Below are 15,982 nucleotides of genomic sequence, written 5' to 3'. Positions count from 1 at the left end.
AGGATGGTCCCCAAGGTGAAGGATGGTCCCCAAGGACAAGGATGCCCCCAGTGGATGGCCATGTCCCCAAGGTGAAGGATGGTCCCCAAGGTGAAGGATGGTCCCCAAGGAGAAGGATGCCCCCAATGCATGGCCATTGTTCCCAAGGTGAACGATGGTCCCCAAGGACAAGGATGCCCCCAGTGGATGGCCATGAAGGATGGTCCCCAAGGTGAAGGATGGTCCCCAAGGAGAAGGATGCCCCCAATGCATGGCCATTGTTCCCAAGGTGAACGATGGTCCCCAAGGACAAGGATGCCCCCAGTGGATGGCCATGTCCCCAAGGTGAAGGATGGTCCCCAAGGTGAAGGATGGTCCCCAAGGAGAAGGATGCCCCCAATGCATGCCCATGTCCCCAAGGTGAAGGATGGTTCCCAAGGACAAGGATGCCCCCAATGCATGGCCATGTCCCCAAGGTGAAGGATGGTCCCCAAGGTGAAGGATGGTCCCCAAGGAGAAGGACGCCCTCAATGCATGTCCACGTCCCCAACGCAAGGCCATGTCCCCAAGGCCAAGGACGCCCCCAGTGCATTGTTGGGGGGGGGTGGGGGTGTGGATGGAGGGGATGGGGGTGTGACTTACAGGTGGGGGGTGGCTCTCGGTGCCCTTGCTGGCCAGGCGGCTGAGGATGCTGCGCTCGGACATCTGGAGGCGGGCGGCGATGGGGGGGATGCGCGAGAGGGTGGCGGGCAGGCGGGTGACGTCCGCCTTCATGTCGCTCAGCAGCTCCTCCAGCTGGTTCAGCACTGGCCCACGGGAACAAAGGGTGGCGGGAGGGGTGGGGGGGGGGGTGTGGGGTGGGGGGGTAAAAAGAGAGAGAGAGAGAGAGAGAGGGGTGGGGGGGGCCCCGTCAGCGCCGGGGGGCCGTCCCGAGCCTACTCATAGGTTACTCATAGGTTACTCATGGGGTGGGGGGGGCAAGGGGAGGGTGGGGGGAGTGGAGGTGCTCACATGAGGGCAAGGGGATGGGGTAGGGAAGAGGGAAGGGAAGGGGAAGAGATACTCAAGGGATACTCAGGGGATGCGCCTATGGGGGGGGGGGGGGGGGGGAATGGGGGCATGCTCCAGGGTGGGAGGACTCAGAGGTACTCTGGGTATGAGCCTTGAGGGCTCTGGGGGTACTCCAGGGATGCTCCTTGCAGGCACTTGCTCTGACCACACTGGAGCTACTACAGGTTTACTCCGGGTCTGCTCTTCAGACACACCAGAGCTACTCCTTACCTACTCCTTGCCTACTCCTGACCTACTCCAGGTCTGCTGCCTATAGACACAAGGGAGCTGCCCTGGGTACAACACCAGAGTTACTCCAAGCTTGAGGGTCTGTGCTGCAGCTACACTGGCGATGCTCCAGACTTACTCCTTCATCACTCCAGCCTACTCCTGACACACCAGAGCTACCCCAAGGGCAATGGCCAGCAACACCGGAGATACTCCGGGTATGGCCCTTACTGCCCCATGGCTACAGCAGAGCTACTCTGGGCATCCTCAGCACCTACTCCTGCTCGGGGCTAAGAGAATGCAGGCACAGCACTGAGGATACCCACTGCACAGCCTCATCAGCCTGTGATCCTCATCGCTTACTCCAGTGATACTCATTGCTTACCCCTATGCTGCACATTGCTTACTCCTGGGATACTCATCACTTACCCCAATGATGCTCATTGCTTACTCCTGTGAAACTCTGGCCTTACTCCAATAATACTAATCTCTTACTCCTGGGATACTCATCACTTACTCCAGTGATACTCTGGCCTTACTCCTGTGATACTCATCACTTACTCCAATGATACTCATCGCTTACTCCAATGCTACTCACCATTTACTCCAATAATGCTCATCTCTTACTCCTGTGATACTCATTGTCTACTCCAGTGATACTCACTGCTTACTCCTGTGATACTCATCACTTACTCCTGTGATATTCATCAATTATCCCAATGATCCTCATTGCTTACTCCAGTGATACTCTCGCCTTACTCCTGTGATACTCATTGATTACACCTGCGATATTCATTGCTTGCTCCAATGATACTCTGGCCTTACTCCTGTGATACTCATCACTTACTCCAACGATGCTCATTGCCCTACTCCAGTGCTACTCATTGCTTACTCCAATGATACTCATTGCTTACTCCAGTGCTATTCTACCCTTACTCCCGTGATACTCATCACTTACTCCAGTGCTACTCATTGCTCACTCCAATGCTACTCATTGCTTACTCCTGTGATACTCATCGCTTACTCCAATGATATTCATCGCTTACTCCAATGCTACTCTGGCCTGACTCCAATGCTACTCATCGCTTACTCAGCACCTTCCCCTGGAGCCCTCCGTTAAGCACACCAGAGCTACTCCGCACATACACCAGAGATACACAGTCCATGCCCCCCCGCCCCGGGGGGCCAAGCCATCACATGCAAGCAGGGGCCACCCCGCCGCACACCAGCATTACTCCAGCCTTCCTCATCACGGCATGCACCTGGGGCTGGGGGGGGGGGGGTACTGGGGCACATACTCCCCCCATGCCCCCAGTTACACGGGGCACCTCCAGCCTTAACCCCCCCCACCCCAGCTCCACCTTAGCGCAAAGCAAGAGGCACCCGCCGGCTCCTTGCCCCATAGCGGCCACCTCAAAGCCTCACCCCACTTACTCCGAGCTTCCTCACAGGTTACTCACACCCCAAAAACCCCTCTTTGGGCACTTTTCCCAACCTCCCCCCTCCCCCCCAATACTTTACCCCTTTCACCCCCCACAACACCACCCCCCCCCTCCCCACACACACACACCCCACCCCCCCCAATCCGGCCGCCAGAAAGCAACAAACGCAGAGCAAGGATACACCGGGAGCCGGTTGGGAAGGAGAACCCCACTTTAATGATCGAGAAGCGCGGGTACAGAGGTGCCGGGAGCTACACGGGGCGTCCGCGCCGGGCGCGCCGGCCCCCCCGCCTCTTACCCTTGTGCAGGACGGCGTTCGCGGGCTTGTTGCCCGCCAGCGACTCCTTGGACAAGTGCTGGTGGCTCTCGGCCAGGCACTCGACCTCGGCGAAGCGGGTGTTGAGGGCCATGGCCGGGTGGCTGGGGTCCTGCGTCATGTTGAGGTACGCGGCGCGCCGCAGCTGCTCCTCGATCACCAGCGCCTGCTCCAGGAGCTGTGGGGAGGAGATGGAAGGGAAAAGGAGGGGGGGGGAGATACAGGGAGAAATGAGGGGGAAAAGGGGGGGGGGAATGGGGTTGGGGTCAAGAGGATTTGGATTTCAACAAGGGCGTTGCGGTGATGGGCTTGGGGTCAGCTGGAGCCGTCAACTTGGTGGTACCCGTCACCAAGAGCACCCAACTGTGACCTCAACCATCACCAAGAGCACCCAACTATGACCTCAACCATCACCAAGAGCACCCAACTATGACCTCAACCATCACCAAGAGCACCCAACTATGACCTCAACCATCACCAAGAGCACCCAACTATGACCTCAACCATCACCAAGAGCACCCAACTATGACCTCAACCATCACCAAGAGCACCCAACTATGACCTCAACCATCACCAAGAGCACCCAACTATGACCTCAACCATCACCAAGAGCACCCAACTATGACCTCAACCATCACCAAGAGCACCCAACTATGACCTCAACCATCACCAAGAGCACCCAACTATGACCTCAACCATCACCAAGAGCACCCAACTATGACCTCAACCATCACCAAGAGCACCCAACTATGACCTCAACCATCACCAAGAGCACCCAACTATGACCTCAACCATCACCAAGAGCACCCAACTATGACCTCAACCATCACCAAGAGCACCCAACTATGACCTCAACCATCACCAAGAGCACCCAACTATGACCTCAACCATCACCAAGAGCACCCAACTATGACCTCAACCATCACCAAGAGCACCCAACTATGACCTCAACCATCACCAAGAGCACCCAACTATGACCTCAACCATCACCAAGAGCACCCAACTATGACCTCAACCATCACCAAGAGCACCCAACTATGACCTCAACCATCACCAAGAGCACCCAACTATGACCTCAACCATCACCAAGAGCACCCAACTATGACCTCAACCATCACCAAGAGCACCCAACTATGACCTCAACCATCACCAAGAGCACCCAACTATGACCTCAACCATCACCAAGAGCACCCAACTATGACCTCAACCATCACCAAGAGCACCCAACTATGACCTCAACCATCACTAAGAGCACCCAACTATGACCTCAACCATCACCAAGGGCATCCAAGCACCCAATTATGACGTTACCGTCACCCAGAGCGTCCAACTTGGTGGCACCCATCACCAAGAGCACCCAACTATGATGTCAACAATGACCAAGAGCACCCAACTATGACCGCAACCATCACCAAGGGCATCCAAGCACCCAACTATGATGTTACTGTCACCAAAAGCATCCAACTTGGTGGTACCCATCACCAAGAGCACCCAACTATGACCTCAACCATCACCAAGAGAACCCAATTACGACATTAACCATCACCAAGAGCATCCAAGCACCCAACTATGACGTTGCTATCACCCAGAGCATCCAACTTGGTGTTAACCATCACCAAGAGCACCCAACTATGACATTAAACATCATCAAGGGCAGACGACTATGACCTCAAGCATCACTAAGAGCATCCAAGCACCCAACTAATATATTACTATCACCAAAAGCACCCAACTTGGTGGCACCCATCACCAAGAGGACCCAACTATGACCTCAACAATGACCAAGACCACCCAACTAGGACCTTAACCATCACCAAGAACATCCAAGCACCCAACTATGACGTTACTGTCACCCAGAGCATCCAACTCTGGTGATACCCATCACTAAGAGGACCCAACTATATGACATTAACCATCGCCAAGAGCACCCAATTATGACCTCAACCATCACCAAGAGCACACAACTATGACCTCAACCATCACCAAGAGCACACAACTATGACCTCAACCAACACCAAGAGCATCCAAGCACCCAACTAATACATTACTGTCACCAAAAGCATCCAACTTGGTGGTACCCATCACCGAGAGCACCCAACTATGACCTCAACAATGACCAAGACCACCCAACTAGGACCTTAACCATCACCAAGAGCATCCAAGCACCCAAATCTGGTCTTACCCATCACCAAGAGCACCCAACTCTGGTGATAACCATCACTAAGAGGACTCAACTATATGACATTAACCACCATGAAGAGCACCCAACTATGACCTCAACCATCACCAAGTGCACCCAACTATGACCACAACCATCACGAAGAGCACCCAACTACGACCTCAACCGTCACCAAGAGCACCCAATTACGACATTAACCATCACTAAGAGCAACCAAGCACCCAACTATGACGTTGCTATCACCTGCCGCATCCAACTCGGTGGTATCCATCACCAAAAGCACCCAACTATGACATTAACCATCACCAAGAGCACCCAATCATGACATTAACCATCACCAAGAGCACCCAGCTATGACCTCAACCATCACCAAAGGCATCCAAGCACCCAACTATGACGTTACTGTCACCCAGAGCATCCAACTCTGGTGCTACCCATCACCAAGAGCACACAACTGACACCTCAACTATGACCAAGAGCACCCAACTATGACCTCAACCATCACCAAGAGCATCCAAAGCACCCAACTGTGACATCACTATCAGCCAGAGCATCCAACTCGGGTCTTACCCATCACCAAGATCACCCAACTGTGAGCTCACCCATCATGAACAGCTCCCAAGCACCCAACTATGACGTTACCATCACCAAGAGAACCCAACTCTGGTGTTGCCATCACCAAGAGCACCCAACTCTGGTCTTGCCCATCAGCCAGAGCACCCAACTCTGGTGTTGCCCATCACCTAAAGCACCCAACTCTGGTCTTACCCATCACCCAGAGCACCCAACTCTGGTGTTACCCATCACCAAGAGCACCCAACTCTGGTCTTACCCATCACGAAGAGCACCCAATTCTAGTGTTGCCCATCACCAAGAGCACCCAACTCTGGTCTTGCCTGTCACCAGAGCACCCAACTCTGGTGTTACCCATCACCCACAGCACCCAATGCTGGTGTTACCCATCACCCACAGCACCCAATGCTGGTGTTACCCATCACCCACAGCACCCAATGCTGGTGTTACCCATCACCTACAGCACCCAATGCTGGGTGTTACCCATCACCCACAGCACCCAATGCTGGGTGCTACCCATCACCAAGAGCACCCAACTCTGGTGTTACCCATCACCCACAGCACCCCATGCTGGGTGTTACCCATCACCCAGAGCACCCAACTGGCACCTCACTCATTGCCTGGGGGCCCAGCTCTGACTTCACCCATCCCCAAGGGCATCCGAGCACCCAACCATGGCATTGCCATCACCCGGAGCACCCATGCCCCCTGTGCACACGCAACCCTCCTGCATATGTGATCCTTGTGCACATGTGACCCTCATACACACATGACCCTGGTGAACACATAACCCTCGTGCACACGTGACCCTTGTGCACACGTGACCCTGAGGCACATGTGACAATGGAGCACGTGACCCTCATGCACATGTGATCCTTGTGCACACGTAAGCCTCGTGCACACATGGTCCTTGTGAACACATGACCCCTGTATACACATGACCTTCATGAACACGTGACCCTTGTGCACACGTGACCCTGAGGCACACGTGACCATGGAGCACGTAACCCTCATGCAAGCCCCACCCTTGTGCACACCCAATCCTGGGGCACATGCAACCTGCATGCACACGTGACCCTGGTGCAAGCACTAGTCCCATGCACACGTGACCCTGCTGCACACGTGACCCTGGTGCAAGCACCATCCCCATGCACACGTGACCGTGGCGCTTGGGCACACATGACAATCCTGAACATGCTGCCCTCGTGCACACATGACCCTGGTGCACACGTGACCGTGATGAGCATGTGACCCTCATGCACACATGACCCTGGTGCACACATGACCTTGATGAACACGTGACCTTCATGCACACACAACCCTTGTGCACACATGACCCTAGTGCACACGTGACCACGATGAACATGCAATCTCATGCACACATGACCCTGGAGCACACGTGACCATGATGAAGACATGACCATGATGCACACACAACCCTTGCACATACATGACCCTGGTGCACACGTGACCATGAGGAACATGTGACCCTCATCCACACATGACCCTGGTGCACACAAGACCATGAGTAACATGTGACCCTCATGAATACATGACCCTGGTGCACACGTGACCATGATGAACACGTGACCCTCATGCACACATAACCCTGGTGCACACATGACCATGATGAACATGTGAACCTCATCCACACATGACCCTGGTGCACACATGACCATGATGAACATGTGACCCTCATCCACACATGACTCTGGTGCACACATGACCTTGATGAACATGTGACCCTCATGCACACACAACCCTTGTGCACACATGACCCTGGTGCACACATGACCTTGATGAACACATGACCTTCATGCACACATGACCCTGGCACACACGTGACCATGATGAAGACTTGACCCTCATGCACACACAACCCTTGTGCACACATGACCCTGGTGCAAATGTGACCATGATGAACACGTGACCCTCATGCACACATAACCCTGGTGCACACATGACCATGATGAACATGTGACCCTCATCCACACATCACCCTGGTGCACACATGACCAGGATGAACACGTGACCCTCGTGCACACATAACCCTGGCGCACACATGACCATGATGAACACATGACCCTCATGCACACACAACCCTTGTGCACACATGACCCTGGTGCACAAGTGACCACGTGACCACGATGAACACGTGATCTCATGCACACATGACCCTGGAGCACACGTGACCATGATGAACACGGGACCCTCATGCACACACAACCCTTGTGCACACATGACCTTGATGAACACGCGACCCTCATGCACACATATATGCGGCGCACACGTGACCACGATGAACACGTGACCCTCATGCACACACAACCCTTGTACATACATGACCCTCATGCACACATGACCCTGATGAACACATGACCTTGGTGCACACATGACCATGATGCATGTGACCCTCATGCACACGTGACCATGATGAACACGTGACGTGACCCTCATGCACACATAACCGTCATACACACATGACCCTGGTGCATATGTGACCACGATGAACACAACTCTGGTGCACACATGACCATGATGAACACGTGACCCTCGTGCACACATGACCCTGGTGCACACATGACCATGATGAACATGTGACCCTCATGCACACATAAACGTGGTGCACACGTGACCCTGGTGCACACATGACCAGGATGCATGTGACCCTCATGCACACATGACCATGATGAACACATGACCCTCATGCACACATGACCCTGGTGCACACGTGACCACAATGAACATGTGAGCCTCATGTACACGTGACCCTGGTGCACACCTAACCATGATGAACATGTGACCATGATGAACACAGGACCCTCATGCACACATGACCACGATGAACACGTAACCCTCATGCACACACAACCCTTGTACACACATGACCCTGGTGCACACGTGACCATGATGAACATATGACCCTGCTGCACACATGACCATGATGAACATGTGACCCTCATGCACACATGGCCTTCCTGAACATGCGGCCCTTGAGCACACGTGACTCTGGTGCACACATGACCACGATGAACACATGATCCTCATGAACACACGACCCTTGCACACACATGACCCTGGTGCACATGTGACCATGACAAACACATGACCGAGGTGCACACGTGACCACGATGAACACGTGACCCTCATGCCCACGTGACCATGATGAACACATGACCCAGGTGCACACGTGACCACGATGAACACATGATCCTCATGCACACACGACCCTCACACACACATGACCCTGGTGCACACGTGACCATGGCGAACACGTGACCCTGGTGCACACACAACCCTCACACACACATGACCCTGGTGCACATGTGACCACGACGAACACGTGACCCTGGTACACACACGACCCTCGCACACACATGACCCTGGTGCACATGTGACCATGACGAACACATGACCGAGGTGCACACGTGACCACGATGAACATGTGACCCTCATGCCCACATGACCATGATGAACACATGACCCAGGTGCACACATGACCACGATGAACACATGATCCTCATGCACACACGACCCTCACACACACATGACCCTGGTGCACACGTGACCACGACGAACACGTGACCCTGGTGCACACACGACCCTCGCACACACATGACCCTGGTGCACACGTGACCATGACGAACACATGACCGAGGTGCACACGTGACCACGATGAACACGTGACCCTCATGCACACGTGACCCCCATGGCAAGCCCCCCCCACCCCAGGAGGCCTCACCTTGAAGCGCCGGGCCAGGAACTTGTTCTTCATCTCCAGGAAGTTCCCTTTGGAGGCCTCCCCCTTGAAGGGTTCGTTGATGACCCCGAAGGCGCCGTCGTTCTGGATGTCGGTCCAGCGCGCGTAGCCGTGGCTGAGCGCTAAGGACCGTCACGTGTCAGCACGCGTGTCAGCACGTGTGGCTTCACGTGTGGCATCACGTGGTCACCGCGTCATCCTGTCCCTAACGTCACCCTCAACGCCCTCCATTCACCCCCAGCCAATGCATGGGGCCGTGGCTGAGTGCTAAGGACCGTCACGTGTCAGCACGCGTGTCAGCACGTGTGGCTTCACGTGTGGCATCACGTGTGGCATCAACGTCCATTCACCCCCAGCCAATGCATGGGGCCGTGGCGTCATCCTGTCCCTAACGTCCCTAACGTCACCCTCAACGCCCTCCATTCACCCCCAGCCAATGCATGGGGCCGTGGCTGAGCGCTAAGGACTGTCACGTGTCAGCACGCGTGTCAGCACGCGTGTCAGCACGTGTGGCATCACGTGGTCACCGCGTCATCCTGTCCCTAACGTCACCCTCAATGCCCTCCATTCACCCCCAGCCAATGCATGGGGCCGTGGCTGAGCGCTAAGGACCGTCATGTGTCAGCACGTGTGTCATCACGTGTGGCATCATGTGTGGCATCACGTGGGCACCGCGTCATCCTGTCCCTAACCGCACCCTCAATGCCCTCCATTCACCCCCAGCCAATGCATGGGGCCGTGGCTGAGCACTGAGGACTGTCACATGTCCAAACACATGTCATCACCTGTGTCATCACGTGTGTCATCACATGGTCACCGCGTCATCATGTCATCCTGTCGCTAATGTCACCCTCAACGCCCTCCATTCACCCCCAGCCAATGCATGGAGCCATGGCTGAGCACTGAGGACCGTCACATGTCCATACGCGTGTCATCACGTGTGGCATCACGTATGGCATCAAGTGGTCACCGCGTTATCATGTCATCCTGTCCCTAACGTCACCCTCAACGCCCTCCATTCACCCCCAGCCAATGCATGGAGCCATGGCTGAGCACTGAGGACCGTCACATGTCAGCACGTGTGTCATCACGTAATCACCATGTCATCATGTGTGACACCAAGTCACTGTCATTGGATCACCTTGTCCCCAACATCCCCCCCAAGCTGAAGGCCACCATCATGTCCCCTGTGTCACAGTTACCGCGTCACCGTCACCACGTCACTGTCACCATCACCATGTCACCGTCAATGTGTCACCGTTAACACATCACCGTCACCGTGTCACCATCACCAGGTCACCGTCACTGTGTCACCGTCACCGTGTCACCATCACTGTGTCACCATCACTGCGTCACCACCACCACATCACTGTCACTGTGTCACATCACCATCACCACGTCACCATCACTGTGTCACCACCACCACATCACCATCACCGTGTCACCATCACTGTGTCACCACATCACCATCACCACGTCACCATCACTGTGTCACCACCACCACATCACCGTCACCATGTCACCGTCACCATGTCACCATCACCCCTCCATCACCCCTACCTTGGTGGAACCCTCCTTGGTGCTGCCACTGACACCAGGGAGGGGGAAAAGGAGGAAGAGGAAGAGGGCAAGGGAGGAAGAGGAGGAGGGAGAGGGAAGCCAAAGAGGAGGGAGAGGATAAGGGAAAGGAAGCAGGAGGAAGAGGAAGAGGGAATGGGAAGAAGAGGAGGAGGAAGAGGGAAGAGGAAGAGGGAAGATGAAGAGGAAGAGGATACGGAAAAGGAAGGAGGAAGAAGAGGAAGAGGGAAGGGGAAGAGGAGGAAGAAGAGGGAAGAGGATAAGGAAAAGGAAGCAGGAGGAAGAGGAAGAAGAGGAGGAAGAAGAGGGAAGATGAAGATCAGGAGGAAGAGGATGAGGAAAAGGAAGGAGGAAGAAGAGGAAGAGGGAAGGGGAAGAGGAGGAAGAAGAAGGAAGAGGATAAGGAAAAGGAAGCAGGAAGAAGAGGAAGAAGAAGAGGGAAAGGGAAGAAGAGGAGGAGGAAGAGGGAAGACGAAGAGGAAGAGGAGGAGGAAGAGGATAAGGAAAAGGAAGGAGGAAGAAGAGGAGAAAGGGGAAGAGGATAAGGAAAAGGAAGCAGGAGGAAGAGGAAAAGAGGAAGAGGAGAAGAGGATAAAGAAAAGGAAGGAAGAAGAGGAAGAGGGAAGGGGAAGGAGGAGGAAGAGGGAAGCCAAAGAGGAAGAGGAGGAGGAAGAGGATAAGGAAGCAGGAAGAAGAGGAGGAGGAAGAGGGAAGCCAAAGAGGAAGAGGAGGAGGAAGAGGCTAAGGAAGCAGGGAGAAGAAGTAGGAAAAGAGGAGGAGGAGGAAGAGGAGGAAAAGGAAGATGGAAGAGGAAGAGAAGGAGCAAACAGAAGAGGAAGAGGAGGAGGAGGAAGGGCCGGGCAGCCCGGAAGGATACAGCACGATCCCGGCCAGCAGCCAGTAGTCGTGGCGCCGGTGCCAGATCTCATTGAGCTTCCCGGAGGAGATGGCGGCGCGCTCCTCGTTCTGCCACAGCGTGTGCAGCTCTATGGGGCACGGGGGGATAAGGGAGGGGGGTGTGACCCACACCATGGCGTCAGCACCACCCCTCAGGGTCCCACCCCACACTTTGGGGTCGCCCCCCCCCCCGCTTCCCTCACCCGTGAAGCCCCCGTCGGCGATGTTGAACATGAACCGCGGCTTCTCGGCCCGGTCGTCGCGGCGCCCGTTGGCGCGGGGCTCGGCTTTGGGGTCCCTCTCGGCCTTGGGCTCCTCTATGGGGGGGGAAGAGGGGGTGCGGGGGGGGAGGACGTAAGGGGGGGGCACACTTGGGGGGCGCCCCCCCACCCCAGACCCTCTCCTATCAGCAGGAAGCCAATGGGAGCCATCAGTAGGCTCCAGAGTGAACAGGGCACAAGGAAGGGCAGGGGGAAGCCACGCCCCCCTTAGGGTAAGCCACGCCCCCTAGACTAAGCTCCACCCCCATAGGCTAAGCCACACCCTCCATAGGCTAAGACACACCCCCACAGGCTAAGCTCCACCCCCATAGGCTAAGCCACACCCTCAATAGGCTAAGCCATACCCCCATAGGCTAAGCTCCACCCCCACAGGCTAAGCTCCACCCCCATAGGCTAAGCCACACCCACCACAGGCTAAGCCACACCCCTATAGGCTAAGCTCCACCCCATAGGCTAAGCCACACCCTCCATAGGGTAAGCCATGCCCCCTAGGCTAAGCTCCACCCCCACAGGCTAAGGCACGCCCCCATAGGCATTGGGAGCCATCAGTAGGCTCCAGAGTAAACAGGGCACGAGGAAGGGCAGGGGGAAGCCACGCCCCCCTTGGCTAAGCTCCACCCCCCATTGGCTAAGCCATGCCCCCTAGGCTAAGCTCCACCCCCATAGGCAAAGCTCCACCCCCATGGGCTAAGCTCCACCCCACAGGCTAAACCACGCCCCCTAGGCTAAGCTCCACCCCACAGGCTAAGCCACGCCCCCCACAGGCTAAGCCACACCCTCCCCCCCCCCCTACTAAGCTCCACCCCCATAGGCTAAGCTCCACCCCATTTCCTAAGCCATGGCCCCTAGTCTAAGCTCCACCCCCATAGGCAAAGCTCCACCCCCATGGGCTAAGCTCCACCTGCACAGGCTAAGCTCCACCCCATAGTCTAACCCACGCCCCCCACAGGCTAAACCACGCCCCCAATGCTAAGCTCCACCCCCTTTGGCCAAGCCCCGCCCCCCGGCACCTCGTTTGTGGTCGGGGTCCCCCCCCCGCTCCTTGGGGTCCTCGTCCGGGGGCTTCTCCTCGGCTTTGTCTGCTGGGGGGGGCTCCGGGCCTGCAGGGTTTTATGGGTTGTCTGGGGTATTATGGGATGTCAGGGGTATTATGGGGTTTTATGGGGTGTCAGGGGTATTATGGGGTGTCAGGGGTATTATGGGGTATTATGGGATGTCAGGGGTATTATGGGGTATTATGGGGTGTCAGGGGTGTCAGGGGTATTATGGGATGTCATGGGATATTAGGGATGTCAGGGGTATTATGGGATGTCAGGGGTAACATGGGGTGTCAGGGGTATTATGGGGGGTCAGGGGTAACATGGGGTGTCAGGGGTATTATGGGATGTCAGGGGTATTATGGGGTGTCAGGGGTATTATGGGGTATTATGGGATGTCAGGGGTATTATGGGGTATTATGGGATGTCAGGGGTATTATGGGGTGTCAGGGGTATTATGGGATGTCAGGGGTATTATGGGGTGTCAGGGGTATTATGGGGTGTTATGGGTATTATGGGGTGTCAGGGGTATTATGGGGTGTTATGGGATGTCAGGGGTATTATGGGGTGTCAGGGGTATTATGGGATGTCAGGGGTAACATGGGGTGTTATGGGGTGTCAGGGGGTAACACGGGGTGTCAGGGGTATTATGGGGTGTTATGGGATGTCAGGGGTATTATGGGATGTCAGGGGTAACATGGGGTGTTATGGGATGTCAGGGGGTATTATGGGGTGTCACGGGGTGGTATGGGGTATTATGGGATATTATGGGATACAGGATATTATGGGATATGGGGTATTATGGAATGTCAGGGGTAACATGGGGTGTTATGGGGTGTCAGGGGGTAACACGGGGTGTCAGGGGTATTATGGGGTGTTATGGGATGTCAGGGGTATTATGGGATGTCAGGGGTAACATGGGGTGTTATGGGATGTCAGGGGGTATTATGGGGTGTCACGGGGTGGTATGGGGTATTATGGGATATTATGGGATACAGGATATTATGGGATATGGGGTATTATGGAATATGGGATATGATGGGATATTATGGGATATGGTGTGTTATGGGATATTATGGGATATGGGATATAATGGAATATGATGGGATATGATGGGATATTATGGAATATGGTATATGATGGGATATTATGGGATATGATATATTATGGAATATGATGGCATATTATGGGACATGGTGTATTACGGGATATTATGGGGTATGGGATATTATGGGATATAGGGTATTATGGGATATTATGGGATGGGGATATTACGGAATACGACGGGATATTATGGGATATGGGGTATATGGAATAGAGATGTTATGAGGTATGATGGGATATGATGGAATATGATGGGATATTATGGGATATAGGATACGATGGGTTATTATGGGATATCGGATATTATGGGATATGATGGGATATGGGGCACTATGGGATGTAGGATATTATGGGATACTACAGGATACGACGGGATATAATGGGATATGATGTGTTATTATGGCACACAGGGTATTATGGGATGCGGGGGTCCCTCACCCGCTCGCTCCTCGCGGGCCGCGGTCCCTTCGGCCTCGGGCTCCCTGTGGCCGGGTCCTTCCTCCTCCTCCCCCTTGCGCATCCCCTCGGCCTCGCTGCCGTCACCCGGCGACGGGGGCACCTCAGGGACTGGTGGCTGCCATAGGGGACACGGGGGGTGGGGGGCTGGCGTCAGCCCCTATGGACACCCATAGGGGACCGGGGCCCCCACGGCGGCCGTCGCCGTCACCCACCTCGGGCTCCATCTTCTCGGCGCCTTTGGGCTCCTTCTCGTCCCTGTTGGGGTCCCCATGGTCCCTGTCCTGGGGGGGCCCCGGCCCGTCCCCGCGCTCGCTGGGGGCTGGCGTGGCTGAGGAGAGGGGACGGAAGGGTATTATGGGATGGGGGACGTCCCCAAACCCCGTACCCGTCCCACGTCACCATCCTGGTCCCTCGTGGCCTCTGTATCCGGCATCCCCATCCTGCCCCCTGCATCCCATCCCCATGTACCCCCATGTGCCCTGCATCCCCATCCTGTCCCCTGCATCCCATCTCCATGTACCCCTATGTACCCTGCATCTCCATCCTGTCCCTGCATCCCATCCCCATGTACCCCTATGTACCCTGCATCCCCATACTGTCCTCTCCATCCCATACACATGTACCCCTATGTATCCTGCATCCCCATCCTATCCCTGCATCCCATCCCCATGTACCCCTATGTACCCTGCATCCCATCCCCATGTACCCCCATGTGCCCTGCATCCCCATCCTGTCCCCTGCATCCCACCCCCATGTACCCCTATGTACCCTGCATCTCCATCCTGTCCCTGCATCCCAAACCCATGTACTCCTATGTACCCTGCATCCCCATCCTGTCCCCTGCATCCCATCCCCACGTACCCCTATGTAACCTGCATCTCCATCCTGTCCCTGCATCCCATCCCCATGTACCCCTATGTACCCTGCATCCCATCCCCATGTACCCCCATGTGCCCTGCATCCCCATCCTGTCCCCTGCATCCCATCCCCATGTACCCCTATGTACCCTGCATCCCCATACTGTCCCCTCCATCCCATACACATGTACCCCTATGTATCCTGCATCCCATACCCATGTACCCCTATGTACCCTGCACCC

General features: G+C 55.4%; 1 protein-coding gene across 1 annotated transcript in view; it reads right to left on the bottom strand.

The window, feature by feature from the left end:
• Positions 1 to 15,982, bottom strand: part of LOC130604416 (chromodomain-helicase-DNA-binding protein 3-like) — a 34,882-nt gene that overhangs the window by 2,830 nt on the left and 16,070 nt on the right. The window contains exons 8-14 of the mRNA XM_057418920.1: positions 15,096 to 15,211; positions 14,863 to 14,998; positions 12,206 to 12,319; positions 11,985 to 12,091; positions 9,510 to 9,638; positions 2,998 to 3,193; positions 622 to 785 (exon numbers count right to left, since the gene is read on the bottom strand). Coding sequence (XP_057274903.1) covers positions 622 to 785; positions 2,998 to 3,193; positions 9,510 to 9,638; positions 11,985 to 12,091; positions 12,206 to 12,319; positions 14,863 to 14,998; positions 15,096 to 15,211 — 962 coding nt within the window. The remainder of the gene's footprint in view (positions 1 to 621; positions 786 to 2,997; positions 3,194 to 9,509; positions 9,639 to 11,984; positions 12,092 to 12,205; positions 12,320 to 14,862; positions 14,999 to 15,095; positions 15,212 to 15,982) is intronic.

This window comes from Pezoporus wallicus, unplaced genomic scaffold (genome assembly GCF_028554395.1).
Source record: "Pezoporus wallicus isolate ANWC-B61680 ecotype Strahan unplaced genomic scaffold, APGP_CSIRO_Pwel_v1 contig_10835, whole genome shotgun sequence".
NCBI classification, from domain to species: domain Eukaryota; kingdom Metazoa; phylum Chordata; class Aves; order Psittaciformes; family Psittacidae; genus Pezoporus; species Pezoporus wallicus.
This window is presented reverse-complemented; position numbering and strand designations above follow the sequence as displayed.